The 16,940-nt window shown below is 37.3% G+C and overlaps 2 protein-coding genes across 4 annotated transcripts in view; one reads left to right on the forward strand and one right to left on the reverse strand.

Moving 5' to 3' along the window:
• Window positions 1-12,936, reverse strand: part of LOC128854843 (clathrin interactor 1) — a 40,572-nt gene extending 27,636 nt beyond the window's left edge. The window contains exon 1 of one of the 2 annotated variants that reach the window (XM_054089269.1): window positions 12,520-12,927. In XM_054089269.1, coding sequence (XP_053945244.1) covers window positions 12,520-12,572 — 53 coding nt within the window. In that variant the 5' untranslated portion in view covers window positions 12,573-12,927. Of the gene's footprint in view, window positions 1-12,519 lie in introns of both variants that reach the window. The other variant, XM_054089268.1, reaches the window with a different exon arrangement.
• A 959-nt stretch (window positions 12,937-13,895) lies between these two features.
• On the forward strand, window positions 13,896-16,930 carry LOC128854847 (FAST kinase domain-containing protein 4). 2 transcript variants are annotated; one of them, XM_054089272.1, is made up of 7 exons: window positions 13,896-13,996; window positions 14,178-14,446; window positions 14,507-15,259; window positions 15,329-15,578; window positions 15,675-15,949; window positions 16,011-16,080; window positions 16,447-16,930. In XM_054089272.1, exons 2-7 carry the CDS (start codon window positions 14,227-14,229, stop codon window positions 16,658-16,660), a joined length of 1,782 nt encoding a protein of 593 aa, XP_053945247.1. In that variant the 5' UTR covers window positions 13,896-13,996; window positions 14,178-14,226; the 3' UTR covers window positions 16,661-16,930. The 2 variants fall into 2 exon arrangements, with proteins under 2 accessions (XP_053945247.1, XP_053945248.1); XM_054089273.1 differs by lacking the exon at window positions 13,896-13,996 and adding an exon at window positions 14,014-14,121.
• The last annotated feature ends 10 nt before the right edge of the window (window positions 16,931-16,940 follow it).

Here is a 16,940-nt window from a genome sequence, read left to right on the forward strand (position 1 = left end):
GAAGTATACAAACAGACAAGCAATGGAGCGTGTAAAGGTCAAACTAAAGATTTCGATCACTTAAAATATTTTTTTATTTAGTAAAAAAGTTATTCAAAAACAAAATTGTGCATATAATATAAAGTGATAAAATACTTTGCATTTGCTTACTATATCACACAGTATAGCTGTTTCCTCTCGAAATCTTGATTTTCAGTTAGTATCCTGACCGGATCTTAAACAATGCAGGGGAGAATATCGTTAAAATTTGTTTCCAAAGTGAATGCTGACACCAAGCCTACTGTACGAAAGTTTGTGTAAAAAGTTCGTGAGACCAAAATAAATTACGTACCGATGAAAATGTAGCTGCTGGGATCCGAACTATGCAATTAAATCCAAGATAAGTCCAGATTAACACTCTCGTACATATGATTAAAACAATAATTAATAGCGAAATTGGTTCACCTATTATGGTACAAAAATTTTAAGAAAACGAATATATCGCGGTAACCAAGCCGATAAAGAATATCCTAATCCAAGCCAACTCCATCATTCATCCATATGTCAAAACCATTGCGACGTAGCGTAAGTGTTTTCTGAGGACACACAGTTATTTTAAACGTCTTAAAACACTGAAGCAAAGCTCCACCAAATAGGCACCTGCGATCATCTTTGGAACGTAAATCCCTAATCATGTGACTGGTCATAAAGAATCAAATGTTACTATGCCAAATTCCACATTCAAGCAGCTTCCAAACTTCAAGAAAGAAGCGACGTAAAAATAATCGATCAGACTATGGGAGTGTTCCAGCCTCAGTAATTGCGTCCGTCTTACTTTTTATGACACGTTCTATACGAAAATTCCGGCAACATTGGCAATATCACGTGGACGATCAACAATATACTATATGTTATTACTCACCCCAATATCAAATAATCAGAAAAAAAATGCAAATCAAACACGTACTGAATTTGGTCTGAATTGAACTTTATATAACGGAGGACATTTTATTAAAATTGAATTTGGGCTGGCTGTCAATTTTTGAGATCAAACAAACTCATAGACAATGGAAGTTATAGCACATAAAAGTTGGTCGTGGTTCTTACCCGATATCAATAATTGTTCGATTTAAAAGAATTGCAGAGCAACACGCGCACCACGTTTAAGCGAGCTTTAATAAGCCGTTAATATTTATTATACGCAATATATTCAATAAAATGTGTAGTCACTAGTCTCACGTCTTCTGGAACGGAAGATGCGTCACATAACGTCAAAGGATTCTCTAAAAGAAACCCTGTAAATAGTATGAAGAGACATTAGCAGGCCGTTATTCAGTTTAAAGGAGGACCCACAAAGTATTAGCAAATGTGCCAATACTTTTTTGACTCACTGTACATTCATACTTTGTTTTAATTTCTGCGCAAGCTATGGAGGTAATCGGCTCCAAATCAGCCAATTTGCCTTAATAACTGTTTGACCGTCCCTATTTGTTTTCCTTTGAGTTTTTGCTTAACCAAACATTTTAATAGGGTTGGCTTCAGGCGACTGTGAAGGCCAATCAAACATTTCAATCCCTGTTTCCACTCTACGCACTTTCGGCTTCGATGGGTGAGATCTTAGTCTTCTTGTAAAATCTAAGGTTAGCTAGTTCTTCCAAACATTTTCGGTGCTGATGGTAATAATACAATACGTTTTGGCACATTTTATTCATCAAAGCTGCATTTAAATTGGTGGTAAGCCAATAAAATAAAAGCCAACTCTTTTTACGGAGAAGCAGCCTAACAGTTTGTTGAAGTTATCGAGCAGTGCACTAGGGTCGACGTATGCAACTATTCGACCAAAAGGAGCTTTCATCCGTAAATATTAAATTTGCCTAGATTCGTTCTTAATTTGCCTGAGTTAGCCCATGCATGCGTAAATGAATCATAATGAGAGCAGCGGTTTTTTAATATGCTCCGGAATTTGAGGTCTTCTGCACGTAAACGTCCTCGAATCGTGCCCTTGGATGCATTAATGGTAATTTTCCTTAAAACTGCTTCAGCTTTACGCAACCATAAGTTTGGTGATTTTTCTGATCTTGCTTCGGAGGTATTTGGAGTATTTTTTTGGGACTCGTCTGGCGAAACCGTCAATGCTTTTAACTTCGGTATACTGTTGCACCTATTTATTTATGATGTCTTCAACTTCTTCAAATATTTTGCTGCAGATGCATGTGACATTTTTGAACCATTAGGAATTGTACATCGGAACACTGCTTCAAATCGTTTCTCATACGCGGGACTCTTTTGGTAAAAACAGCATACGCTTTCTAAATTTTTCACAAAACTAAGAAATTGCGCAACGCGTATTATGAAAAGGATAAGCCTACTTAGCAGCGTTTACATTTTTTTTAACGGAACTCTAAGTTTAAATTCTGCCAGTCACGCTTCTATTAGACAGACCGTATATTAATTTTTGCTCGATTTATTGCACGGACAGACGTAGCTAAATAGACTACTCTCTCTATTCCTTTATGCTGTTATATTACATACAACCGTTATATGCACAAAATCAAAATACCCTATGCAAACTATGAATAATTCACTGCACAATTTAGAAGAAGTTAGTAAACTTAGTGATATCGTCCATATCTTCCCCCTAAAAAGGACTAGCCAATTCTCATTGTCCCATCGGTTCAACGTTGCTAGAACGACATTGACTTAGTATATCCGGAGAAAGTCTTCTCCAGAATATTTATGGGGAATGTTTTTGCTGTTGCAACAACAACAACCAAATGAATTTATAAATCTGACGAAAAACACTAATAAAACCAACAAAATTCTATCGGCACGAAAGATTGAAATAAAAAAAGATTATTCGTTGAAAAGCTCTTTCGAGATAACAAGGCCAATTATCGTATTAGCAGATAATTTTATTTTCCATTTTTGATAAATGTATATTATATGAGCAATAAAAAATACGACACGTTCAGAATATTTCTTATCAAGCACCACCCAAGAAATTAAAAGAAAACTGTATTTGTCACTCTCTTGCTACTTAATTTCTTTCGTGTGAATACAATAAATATGCAAATACTAAGTTGCTTTTAATGTTTAGGTGAAGGTTTTGGTATTCTGGAGTAATCCTAAATTATTAGCCTAATTAAGGAACAAAATTAAAATTTCTAAATATTATTGGCTAAAGTGGACGCATTAAATTCGTCCCACATTCGATGTAGACTACAAACGTGAAACATGAAATGATAAATAAAGTGTTTCTAATGTCATTCGTCTATCAGCGAGTAATGCCATATCTGGAAATGTACTATATTTCTGTTATCAAAAATCTTCTTATAAACTTTTAATAAATTATTTATTATTATCAAAATGTTTACCACAGGTTCAGTGCACTAGACAGGGCTAGTTCACGGTGGCGCCAAAACCCTGAGGCATTCCCGTACGCAGAACCGTAGAAGATACGTAGTGGAAGAAGCTGCAAACCTACCAAAACACTTATTTGTCTATAATTTCGTTCAGGATATTGCAGCAGGTTATACTCCTATCTATCCAGAATCGACACCGACACAACAACATATGTTCGGCATGTGAAGGTACTCCGCACGACATTAACCACCTATTCACGTGCCTCACTAAACCCAATCTTCTTATACCCCCCCTCAATGAGAAGTGTTTAGGATTGTTAGGTTTAAAAATTTTTCTCTGTTTTTACTATGACATTACAAATAACAGTTAGCTATAATTGCACAGGTTACGTAAACACTTTTTATCTCGTTTACTTGAATTTATACCTATTTTCATTGTTTTTTCCTTATAAACTCATAACGATTTGTTTGTTTAACACAACTTGCGAAAGCTTTTTGCAATTTATACAAAAAATACAATAGCGTTTTATTCTAGACACATAATTATGTACTTACATATATGTATTGTATATATGTATGTATATATGTACATGTATTTAGTGTTATGGAATCGCTTATTGGAGTGAATACAAGTCACAAAAATTTAGTTAAACTTAAAATCAAGTGAAAGCAAAAACTATTATGCACAAATGAAAATCTACTGTAATGACAAACACTCGGTTGTGTTTACTTGTTTACTTTCAGCTGCTAAATACGCTCTATGTTAATTTTATGATCAACTGTATTCCAATATCACAATTCTATATATGCTAATTAAATGAAACAGCTTGTGAAAAACCAAAGAATGTACCTGAAAATTTCCCTAGGCGGTGTACAGTAAGCTCCCAAAGAATTGGATACTTACGAGTAACTGAATGCAAAAATTGTGTTTTGCCGCATTGCACTGCGCTTTGAGCTCTATTAGCCAAGACTTAAGGTTAAATTAGAGGTGTCATACCGGTGGTGTCCATAACCATAACCGTGGCCTTAACCATAACAATCATATTTACATATGTAGTAACTCAATCCTTAGATTTCGAAAGTGCAGAAACTAAAGAAAAGATGCTCACATGAGCATTCTATGGCAGAGGGAGAAAATTGAAGCTAGGAAGACGATGACGTGTCCATGCGTTCTCACAATAGTCGGTTCTACGTAACCGGAACGACCCGGATTTATATCCGATCAAGGACTGCCACTTCAGCAGCATTCCTCGCATATGCACTGGGAATGTTTATGCTGCTACAACAACAACATGGCGTGTCCATTCTATTAATAGGGATTGGTTTGTCATCCAAAAAGGGACAGCTTCACACCAAAATAAAATCACAATAAATTCAACAAGTCAACAATCAGCTCTTCATGGCTATGGCGAAAAACCAAAATTCAGTTGACACCTAAGCTTACGTTTATGGTTATGGCATTATGGTATGGAATGACTAATCAAAAGCGGTGTTGCCCATAAAGTTGGTTGTAACATATTTCTACATAACTTAGATCCATCTAACATACCAGCAACACCTATTTCTGGTTAGTCTAAACTCTACTTAATTTAGAAAACAAAGAGAGTTGAAGGTTTTAGATGGATTTTTCGAACAAATTTAAAACATAGGGAAACGCGTCAAAGTGAAAATTAAATTAAAGCGAATAAACAAGCAAAACAAATATTGTAAAAATGGAATATATCGCTGGTGAAATTGTGATGATGTGCAGAGTAACAATTTCTAAGTTTCTACGAAAACTAAATTAAATCTAAGTCTTGGCTACCAGAGGTTTTAATAATAAAATCTCAGCTAGTCTAGACTTAATTCACGTAACTTAACTTAATATTTTGCTATGCTGCCTGTTATAATGAAGGCTGTGATAGGGGTTGATTGAAAATTAACTTACATTGAGAAACTTAGGAACCTATAGGTTTTTAGATTCTTAAGTTTTGGCCTTATGAAAACCTTCGATTTTATAATTCTTACAAATAAATGTATGTAGAAATGATATTCGAAAATAATGTATTTTATGCGACATTGGAGAAGGTGAACTGTCAAACAGATGTAATAGAAGATATAAAAAAACTCATTGACGCTTAGGGTCAATTTCGTCGCCAAATTCTTAAGTTAATTTAATTAATAATTAATTTAACTTCTTTGGCAATTTTGCTAACAGTATACCGCTTAAATGAATTAAACAAAAAAAAAGTACTATAAGCTTAAAACTTGTTTAGTATTTCTAATATTTTGACAGGGTACTGTCAACGTTTTTATACGTCTTTAAGATAACTTGCGAGTGTTTGTATAGCATATCGGCGTATATTTATCAGAATCGTTGACATGATTTTCACATTTTCAGAATTGCTTCTATGATGTTTCTATACGTTTAAAAGCGAAGCTATAGATATTATAATATATCTTAAATAAAATGCAAAACAAGTTCTGCCTTCTCCAAACTGGATAAAGAGGCAAAGCGAATGGGACTGGTGATGGACGAGGACAATACGAAGTACCTCCTGTCATCAAACAAACAGTCGGCGCACTCGCGTATCGGCACCCACGTCACTGTTGACAGTTATAATTTCGAGGTTGTAAAAGATTTCGTATACTTAGGAACCAGCATTAACACCAATATCAATGTCAGCCTTGAAATCCAACGTAGAATCTCTCTTGCCAACAAGTGCTACTTTGGACTAACTAGGCAATTGAGTAGTAAAGTCCTCTCTCGACGAACAAAACTAACACTCTACAAGACTCTCATCATGCCTATCCTAACGTATGGCGCAGAAGCGCGAACGATGACAACATCCGATGAAGCGACGCTTGGAGTGTTTGAGAGAAAGATTCTGCGTAAGATTTTTGGACCTTTGCACATCGCAGGCGATGGAACGATGAGCTGTATGAGCTTTACGACGACATAGACATAGCGCAGCGAATAAAGATCCAGCGGCTACGTTGGCTGGGCCATGTCGTCCGAATGGATACAAACGCTCCGGCTCTGAAAGTATTCGATGCGGTACCAGCTGGTGGTAGTAGAGGAAGAGGAAGGTCCCCTCTGCGTTGGAAAGATCAAGTGGAGAAGGACTTGGCTTCACTTGGTGTGTCCAATTGGCGCCGGTTAGCACGAGAAAGAAACGACTGGCGCGCTTTGTTGAACTCGGCCAAAATCGCGTAAGCGGTTATAGCGCCAATTAAGAAGAAGAAGAAAACAAGTATCTAAGATCAACTCGGTACTCGAATACTAAATAATTGCCCCTGAAAAATTGTGCTTTGGATGTGCTTCCATATTAAAAATGGGATAGACTGCAGTGAGCTTAAAAGTATCCGAAACAATTGGAAACCACTTAAAATTAAGAGAAGTAATGATAGAAAGACAAGGATAATTTTCAAATGGGAAAATAATCGTATTCCACATTAATAGTACAAAGGGTCACACATCAATTTTTTGTAAGAAATGCAAGTTAAATATTTTTATTTTTATATTTTTCTATTGGGTATTCAAATATGATTTTAAAAATAGTAAAAATAATTTACAAATCCATTACCTCCTTATAAAAAATGTATCATGCAGCATTCGCAAAATTGGTGTCAAAATAGAAATCAGACATCTGGCATTATTAAGATTGTTTGGCACTTTAAAACGGGGAATCCCACAATTAATTTTCTCTCGGTAGAACAGTGCAAAGAACGAACCAAACATAATAAATTAAAATATAATTTCATTCGTGTTACATTAAATAAAAACCCAAATTATAAACATGGGTAGACAGTGTGGGACAATGTGGGAAATCGCAGAAATAGTGGATAGACCCGATCGACCGTATACGACGTGATAAAACGTTTCAAAGAAACAAAATCCGTGAAAAATAAGAAGAAATCGGAACGACTAAAACCGTTTTCGGATGCAGATGATCGGTGGTTAGTACAATGAATTAAGAAAAATCCACATTGGAGCACTCCTAAGCTCGCAACAGAAGTCACCCAACACCTTAATATGCATTACAACCCCGAGAGTATACGTATAGTGTTGCGAAAGAATAATTATAATGGAAGTGTTGCACGAAAAAAACCTTTAACCTTCCTATACCCGCGCGTTGGTCTGTGAGACCGAGAAAATGATTTTACGTAAATTTTTGTTTTTCCAGAAACTCTACAAAGTTGAATTTACTGCTAGCTTCCGGTTTTCTTGCAAGCTCTATATTAGTGTTGATTTGGCGTTTGCACTAGACAGGCGTGTTGGTGATTTTTATAAAAATTGGTCTGTGAGACCGACGCGAGTATATGTGTAATTTTTTGTGAAGTTAAAGCAGTTATTTCGTTTTTTGTTTCTTTCTTATTTTTTTACGTTTTACTATTTTGCAGGTACTTTTTAATATTATAATGAATGAAGAGCAAGTCAGACTACTTTTGGAGGAAAAAAATTCGACTTCTGATTATAAGGAAGAAAATGACAGCGACGTTGAAGACTTTGTTGCAGGAGATGTAGAAAGTTGTGATACCGAGCAAGCAGATGATGAAGGAGTTGAATGAGGACGAGGAGTTGAATGAGATAGATGGTAGAGAATTTTATCTTGGTAAAGATGGACACACTAGGTGGAATAATGATGCTCCGTCAAATCGTGTAAGACGTCTCGCTAGGAATATAGTCACTCAACTGCCAGGGCCTAGAAAAGCAGCAAAAAACTTGAAGGAAATAGGCGATGTTTGGAGATTATTTTTTACTGAAGTTGTTATAAATCGTATTGTAAAGTGTACTAATGAACATATTGATCTCATAAAACCTAATTTTTCAAGAGATAGCGACTGTACCTATACAGGCAACATAGAAATCGAAGCCCTTTTAGGCCTTTTAATCTTTGCTGGAGTTAGGAGGAATAGTCGCTTCAACGCTAAAGATTTATTCAAAACAGATGGTTCCTCTTCGGAGATATTTCGATTAACTATGAGCTGAAATCGATTTTATTTATTAATGCGTTGTCTAAGATTTGACTTTAAAAGCGTAAGTTTTCTTTTTAAGGCAGATTTTTACATGAATTGCGATATGCCATGATTTTTTATTTCAAGGCTAAAAACTAATATAATTTATAATTTATGTATTGTCCAAGAAGTGTTTTTAAGTTATTATAACTTATTTTTATTTATGTGAATAAAAAAATATGTTATTGTTTTGTTTTTGTAGTACTTAAGAAAAAATTATCGATTTTGATGGCTTTTTTGTTAATCACTTAAAATCAATAAAATAAGTGATTGAAAAATAATAATTTGTTTTTAGTTTTGTTTGAAAAAACTAATATTTTATGTAGTTTGAACTTTCGGTCTGTGAGACCGTGCGCGGGTATATGTGTTACAAAAATTAACGCGGGTATAGGAAGGTTAATCAACAAGATTAATCGACTCAAGAGAATAAAATTCGCAACGCGTCATGGGGATAAGCATTTCGAGTTCTGGAAGCACGTTTTATTTGCTGCGTTTTATTTAGGTCAAAAAACTAACTGAAAAAGCTTGTTATTAGAAACAAGAAAGACTTAGAAGATGCTATTAAAGAAGAGTGGAGCAAAATACATCCTTTAAAATGCAAGAAGCTGGTCGAATCCATGCCCAGAAGACTGAATCGACCGATTACGGCGAACACCATTTCCTTAGTAGTAGTGCCGCTCGGCAATGACATCGATGGCATGTGTTCCAAAGTGAACGACTATCTCTCAAGACTTTCTTGATTTTTCATTGCAAATGACCTAATTTCAGTCACTAAATCCAAAGTGACTCTTTGCACCACGTGCACGAAGGACGCTAAACTGCAACTAAAAGTTAAGGTCGATGACACTCCAATACCGACTGTCAACAACCCTAGGTTAGGTTAGGTTGATATGGTTGCCCAGGGAATGGGCACACTTGGACGAAGAAGGATTCGTCCTTTGTGATGCCATTATGGAGGGGTGAGGCGGGAGAGAAAGACCGATGGGATACAGGGAGAGGGCGGGAAGAGGTGGTGCTGGGATAGTTGGGAGCGTGCGGATTACGAACGATGACTATGTTTGCGTCAACCGCTTTATGCTGCTGATGAAATTCATCAGATGTTTAATGTCAGCGCCAGCTATATCAGCAGGCGTGACAAAGAAGTAGGAGCCAAGATGCCTAGATCTTAGCCCCGCCAGAGCAGGGCAGCTAAGGAGAAGGTGCTGAGATGATTCCACCTCATCCTCCATACATCCAGCGCAAAAGGGACTCGAGGTGATTCCAAGTCTCACAGCATGCATTCCTCGCGCATTGTGTCCTGTGAGAAAGCCCACGAGATTAGAGAGCTGATATTTTGTCAGCCTCAGAATCTCGCCCGAGCGCCTGCGGTCCACGCGTGGCCAGAAGGATTTCGCGACCTTACACGTTCGTGTATTTGCCCAGCGCTCGCTGAGTTGGTGCGATGCCCATCTTTCCAGGAGCAGACCGCAGGTAGTCAGGGGGATCCCAATTCTCTCCCTTCGCGGGGAAATCACCTCGCATGTCCCAACAACCCTAAGTTGCTGGGTGTTACCTTTGAAAATGTGCCCTCTTTCTTAGTGCATGAAAAAGTAATTGTCCAAAATTGCAACAAGGTCCTCAAATTCTTAGCAGACAGCACTTGGGGCGAAGACAAAGATATGTTACTGGCGACATTTAAGGCGATTGGCCGGTCGGTTCTGAATATACAACGCCAATTTGGTTGTTGTTGTTGTAGCAGTAAGTTTGCCCTGTCAGTGTAGAGCAATCACCGGTCGTCTTCGTCTAGCTCATCTAACGGTAGGCCCAGTTTCGACAGGTTGGGTCCAGAGGGAGAGGGGTGTTAGATGAGTGGGTTTGATGGGGCCTTCACATGACGAACATATCTATAGTATGTCGGCGTCGATTCTGGATAAGTCGGAGTTTAACCTGCTACAGTATTCAGAACGTAATTTTGCCAAGGTTACGCGGACCTCTCGGGAAAGTTGGAGCTCTTCGTCTGCGATAGGTGGTGGTTGGACTACGATAACGGTATTTGGGGGTCGGGAACTTAGGAAGGTGGTAATGGTCTCCCGATGAATGTCGTTTATAGTCTGTCTGTACACTGTCTGATCCAATAGTTGCCTGTCTGTTTTGTTGTGGATCTCGTCCGCGTAATGGAAGAAGTGCCTCCTGACGTGCCTGGAAGGTGTCTCAGACTCAAACAGATGTTTGCAAGGGTGGGACCTGCGGTAACACCCTAGCAGGAACTTCTTGCTGAGCAGTTTGGTATGTTCCTTCACAAGCAGCATATGGGCCTCGTCGTGTAGGTGTTGTATCGGGGACATCATGAGACATCCTGTCCCGGTCCTTATGGTAGTGTTTTGGCAGATCTGGAGAAGGTCGCTCGAGAAAGTAAGTGGCCCACTGTTGTATGTCAGTTTGTGCAGCCGTCTGGTGGCACTACGTTTGGATCTGTCGGCCGGAGGATGCAGAATAAATTGCCGGCTAAAGTAGGTCGCGCATATCTTCGGATCCGACGAAGAACAACCGTTAAAGGTGATATCCACCTTACCATTGTACTCCGTCGGGTTCGACATGGATCTTACGGTGGACCAGATCTTGCTCACACCAGAGGTGAAGTTGCAGGACTTCAAATGCTCCTCCCATTTAGTCCGCTTGTATTGGGTTACCAGCTGCCGGATCTCCGAATTGAGATCCTTTATGCGAGGATCCCGGGGATCGGCCTGGCGTAAGAGATCACGCTCGTTCGCCAGAAAAGCTGCTTCAGCTGGGAAATTGGGACGTATGTCCCGGATCCTTCCAGCGGGTGTGAAGAGCTTCAGCTGCCTCGTAAGACCTTGCCATCTTGACCCAATTACGTTAAGGACATTGCAGCAGGTTAAACTTCTATCTCAGGACATGCTCGGCATGTGAAGGGACCATGATACTAACCACCTATTTACGTGCGCCATTAAACAGTCGAAGCCGAATGGGTTGGTGCGTGATTACCATTCGGAATTCACAGAGAGAACGTTGGTTTGAAGCTCGGTGAAACACAAAAATTAAGAAATACATTTTTCTAATAGCGGTCGCCCCTCGGCAGGCAATGGCAAACCTCCGAGTGTATTCCTGCCATGAAAAAGCTCCTCATAAAATATCTGCCGTTCGGAGTCGGCTTTAAACTGTAGGTCCCTCCATTTATGGAACAACATCAAGACGCACACCACAAATAGGAGGAGGAGATCGGCCAAACACCCAAAAAAGGGTATACGCGCCAATTATATATATATATATATTAAACAGATTCACCTAACATCCCTAGCCCTTTGGATTTACACACCAACGAAACAGAATGTTATTATTATATTAAGCAACAATTCATCGAAATTCCTATTATTGTAACAGTATCTATTGTACTCCATCTACAAAACAAATAATACGTTGGAAATAAAGGTGGCATGTTTGAATAAACATTGTCATATTATTGGCATTTTAAATGCACACACGGTTTTATGCGGTAAGAAAGGTAATCATATTATATATGTGCTATGTACGTATGCACAAATGTACATATACATGTAATTCCACAGAACAAGTGGCGGTTGTGTTTCGAAGCAAATAATTATACTCCGCTGATTAAAACAATGTCAAGAGGATGTACTAGTGCAAGGTACAAAATAGAAATAGGTATCGAAACGTAAAATAGAAGCAGAAAGCATTTTACTCAATGGTTCATTATGTGAAAATAAGCAAGAAAGCTTGAGAAAAAAGACAAATCACATCTAAACAAACTAAAAGGAATGAAATTCCAACTCGTAAACGAGTACCTAAAAAAGCTTTTAGCGTATTAAACACTCCTGAAAACTACCTGGACCTCTGATTGATACTCCTAACCGGATCGAATGTACTAACCAAGTACAAATGTACTTGTTTTAGTACGTATACATGCGTTGTGGGAAGAGTTGGTCTATATTGCGGGGGAGGGCTGACTAATGCAACGAGAAAGTGATAGTTTTTACCATTTTATGGATAGGTGTGATCTAGATATTTTGGACTAATTTGATTTTACAGCACATAACGCGTGTACATATGTATGACATATACATACTTCACCAATTTGAATGTACGAGACAACTTGGCCAACATGTTTAATTAGTTTATAAATGTTCGAGTGCTTTTTTGATTGATTTTATACACTTACACTTTATCAGCCAATTCGCGCACCTTCCACATGCTTATGAATTTATCAACCATTTTGCTTTACTATTTTCTAGTTGTGCGGACTGGTAGCTTGCAGTTTCGAGATTTCTTCACTATCTTAGCTCGTTACCGACTTCGTCGTCCGCAATTGCAAAATTCCTTGATATTGTATGTCCGCACCCGTTCAACTCACTCTTTTCGCAAGCGTTTATCTAAATATACTTTATTTATTTTGAAATCGACTTTTACGGACCGTCCAATTTTGCACGAGAATTAAACAAAACACTTAAAAACTCAACAAAAATCGTAGAAGTTTCAGAAAATAATTTGTGGCAAAATTTGTTGAAAAGAACACAAAAAAGTTTTGATGATTTGTCACCAGGGTTTACGTTTCACACTAAGCCAATGAAGGGTTGTGTGATGTAAACATATGCCTTTAAAATGGTATTATTCCCAGGTTTGTATTTGAAAATGTTAAATAACGTAACACTAATAGCAAATAATGCAAATATTCTTCATAATAAAACTTCACTAATTTGTTCAATTACTTTAAATTTTACTTTTTGTTTGTTTACAAGTTATTTGTTTATGAATAGCTTAGTGAATATTGCGATGTTAAGAGTTGTGACTTTTCAAATCAATTAATTGATTTTGTATACAAATCAATAAATTCTGTTAATCATTCCACCACTTGAACTAACGAAGAAACTCGCACATAATTTGGTTGTTTGTATCACTTGCAATGTGCAAATATAAACAAACACGACACATATTAAAACAATTTGTTATTATTATTTATTTACTAAATTATAATTAAAGTTATGAAGTAATATGTTTACAGCACCAGCTATCAGGGCTATCAGTTAATTAAAATATTTTATTCGCTTCATATTTAGCTGAAAAGTAATATAGTTTGACCTTATTATCTTCAATTAGTAAGGGAAACCTATTACCGAGAACATACTTTTATAACTGGCATACGCTTTTCATCATTGTGTATCGCGGCGATTCCCTACTATACCGGCATTATCTTGACGCATGATGTGTGATGTCACAAATGAGAAGGTGTAGAATTTTATACCAATGAGAGGCTTTTTTATGTACAGAAATTCTCTCGGGGGTTTGCCATTGCTTGCCGAAGGACGACCGCTATTAGAAATTTTTCTAGCATTTCATGTTTCATGCCCCAATATGTTTCGAACTTGAGCAATACTGAATACGGCGACTGCCGTGAATGAAGTATCTAAAGCATGTTGGATAGTTTTCAGAATTTCTTTCAAAGAACGCAAAATTATCAATTAAAACAGTAATTTAGAAGAATTGTATTGTTTGCGAACAAAACTAAAGTGATTATCGACTATTTCGCTGATAGATAAACAGTTGTTTTAGAATTGCCATTCTTCCATCTCTAAAGATGTCATCCTGATTTGACATTTCGCTCGCGGTGTCCGCTGATTTTATTACACATTGTGCAAAATGTAAAATTTGTGAAATAAAAATATAAATACTGCTTGATTTACAAAAAATTATTTACTAACTACATTCTTATCTTTGTGAAAATTAGATACCTTCAGAGTTTTCTTCACTTGTTATTTCTTTCGAAGTTATTATTTGTCATCAACAATGAGAAGGTTATGTAAAACATTTTGTCTATTACAGCGGGTTCTACTGGATAACATCTCCACGAACAGTAATTACCAGTGTAAAAATGTTAGGATTGCAGCGCATTGCTGGTGGTGTGGCCGCACAACTGCTACGACATATGCATTACGTAGCATACAGCACGAGCGTGCGAGAAGCCGGAGTCGCTGCGGCCGCGATGGCAACACCAAAGCATGGTAACATTTCCACACCAACATCTGAGGAAAAGGTGGTGAGTGCATCCGACAATGATACGCCAGATGTTAACACAAATAAAATACAAAAAAGTAAGACAATTTCTCCATCACTTGAAACGTAAACTGAAAATTGTATAAATATTAATGTAGGCTCCTTAGTGGCTGCAGCTTTTGAATCACTCAAAGAGGATACAAGTACCACTGACCCAAGCACTAGTGGTGCAAGTGCTAATGGAAAACCAAAAGTTTCAGAGTCGAAAGGAAGCAACAACTTGGATAATCGAATCCTCAAAGCAAAGACGGTAAATGGACTGCTGTCGGTTTCCGAGTCGAATGGACCACTTTCACGTAAACATGCTCTGAAAATCGTTTCCATATTAGCAGAGTGGAGCTCAATGAATCGTGCTAAGATCGCCGAATTTGAAAATGATGCACGTTTTCTGCGAATTTGTCGGGTGTTGGGTCGCACTGTGCCCAAGGGTAGCAGTGGAGGAGTTCCACCCGTAGGCGAAAATAATGCATCTAAACGCATATCCGGATTTCGTACTGATGATCTTAACACAGTTTTAGGAGTAGCAGGAGATGATGAGGCTGCCAAGTTGATCGCTAGCATAAGTTTGCCACAAATGGTTAAAGTGATGAGTACATTGGCGCAGCGCAAGCGACGAAGCACTCCGCTTCTGCGTTCTCTTGCCTTCAATATTAGCAGTGCAACAGAACAGCTAGATCTGAAGCAGTCTGCTGATATTTTATTTTCGATGGCTAGCTTAAACTTCCAAGATTCTGTGCTAGCGGCGAAAATATGTGCCGATATACAGGCTGTGCTACCAAAGAATACGGAAAAGTCTGCAGTCGTTGGATCCATTTTAACCAGCTTGGGAATAATGAAATATCGCGATTTAGGTGTAGTATTACTCAATGCTATAATTGAGTAATGTAGTTGAAATAATTGCATTTTCTTTTATACCGCAGACATAATGGAGGCTTTAACTCAGTGGACTTTGAAAAATTCCGAAATCTGTCGACCACAGGATATAAGTGCTCTGTTTATTACTTCAGCCATACTGAACTTTAAGAGCGCCAATATAGATGACATTCGCCAAAAATTGGCCACATCTATAGTGAGTGCCGATTTCCAGAAAAGTAATGATTGGCTAAATCACGTTTGGTCGCTAGCAATGTTAGGGCTTCTGAATAACGAGCAATTGAACACGGTTTTGAGGTAGCGTTCAAATGATCCTACTTGGGATAAATGTTGTTAAATATTGATGTTTGGGTTTGATCGTATATACTTACTGCTTTATTTTACTTGCTGCAGTGCTGAGTTCATCGGGAAGCTTGAAAAGGAGCGAAATGGTCTCTCGCCAACCTCCAAAATGAAACTACTAAATTTGAATGGCTATGCACAACTTTTGACTAGCGACTACAAAGGGTCCCTGCTTCCTGAAGATAGTACAATGTACGATGTACCACTTACTCACTCAAAATCCAAACAAATTCTAGTAAACGGCATGTTGGATGCACTAAAAAGCTTATTGCCTGCCATTAACCATTTGAAAACTTTACATGACAGTAAAATGGGTTTCTTAATTGGTAAGTTTTTCACTTGAAGTCGTTCTGAAATAAACTTTATGTATTATTCATATTTTTTCAGATGCGCTTTGTTTATTTGATAACAAACGGAACCCATTACCTGTAGATAAAGAAAATCCAAATGCAGTCAAGTAGGTATTACAACGAGGTTAAAAATATTAACTAAATCTTGAAATATGTATAAAACACAAATTTGAGCTACTCCGGTCTATTCAGAAACTTGCAAGAATACATTTTGCATGACAATATATAAAAATTTACAGCCTTTTCCCCCAAATATAAGTGTTTTGTAATAAGAACACTTTTAAAATTAAAAATAAGCAAGTTATTTGTTTGAAGCTTTATTTTTAATTTACACATTTTATTTTTATTTGGTGTTTTGTAAATGCAAATGTAGGTTTCTTGGAAATAAATATACATATACATATGTATATATAGAGACATATCTATATAATTCTTTGAACAATTTTTATAATTTATACTATTTTTTCTTCAAGGGTCGCGCTGATGGTTGTCGATTTTCATGATATCTGCCATGGTACGCATCGCTCAGCCAGTGGGATTACGAACCTTACTTTTGAGCTGTTGGAAAAAAGTGGTTACAAAGTCATACCGGTGCCCTATAACGAGTTCAATACCAGCGACAAACTGCTGAAGCGAGTACAATATTTGGAAGCGAAATTCAAAGCGATAATTAGTCAGAAGACTTAAACTGTATGTCTGTATGGCGTAAGAAATTAAAAACGCATATTGGTGACTATGCTATATGTCACAAATGGGTCACCTGCTAGAGCTATACGCTTCTTTGTTTATTCTTAAATAAAATTAAAAAAATATCTTTTATGCTGTTTAATATTTGTTATGACCTTTCAAGCACGAAGGCGACAATACGTGTTGTATTGTCGTTGCAAAGGAATTAACACAAACATTTAGTGAATGTGAAATTTATTTTAAAAAATAAAATTTTAATTTACAAAATAAGCATAGTTGT

Source organism: Anastrepha ludens, chromosome 2 (assembly GCF_028408465.1).
Source record: "Anastrepha ludens isolate Willacy chromosome 2, idAnaLude1.1, whole genome shotgun sequence".
Classification (NCBI taxonomy): domain Eukaryota; kingdom Metazoa; phylum Arthropoda; class Insecta; order Diptera; family Tephritidae; genus Anastrepha; species Anastrepha ludens.

Coding starts and splice junctions, on each gene's coding strand:
- LOC128854847 (XM_054089272.1), top strand. CDS start 14,227: ATGTTAGGATTGCAGCGCATTGCTGGTGGTGTGGCCGCACAACTGCTA. Junction 15,579..15,674: donor CAATTGAACACGGTTTTGAG/GTAGCGTTCAAA, acceptor TACTTGCTGCAG/TGCTGAGTTCATCGGGAAGC. Junction 15,950..16,010: donor TAAAATGGGTTTCTTAATTG/GTAAGTTTTTCA, acceptor ATATTTTTTCAG/ATGCGCTTTGTTTATTTGAT.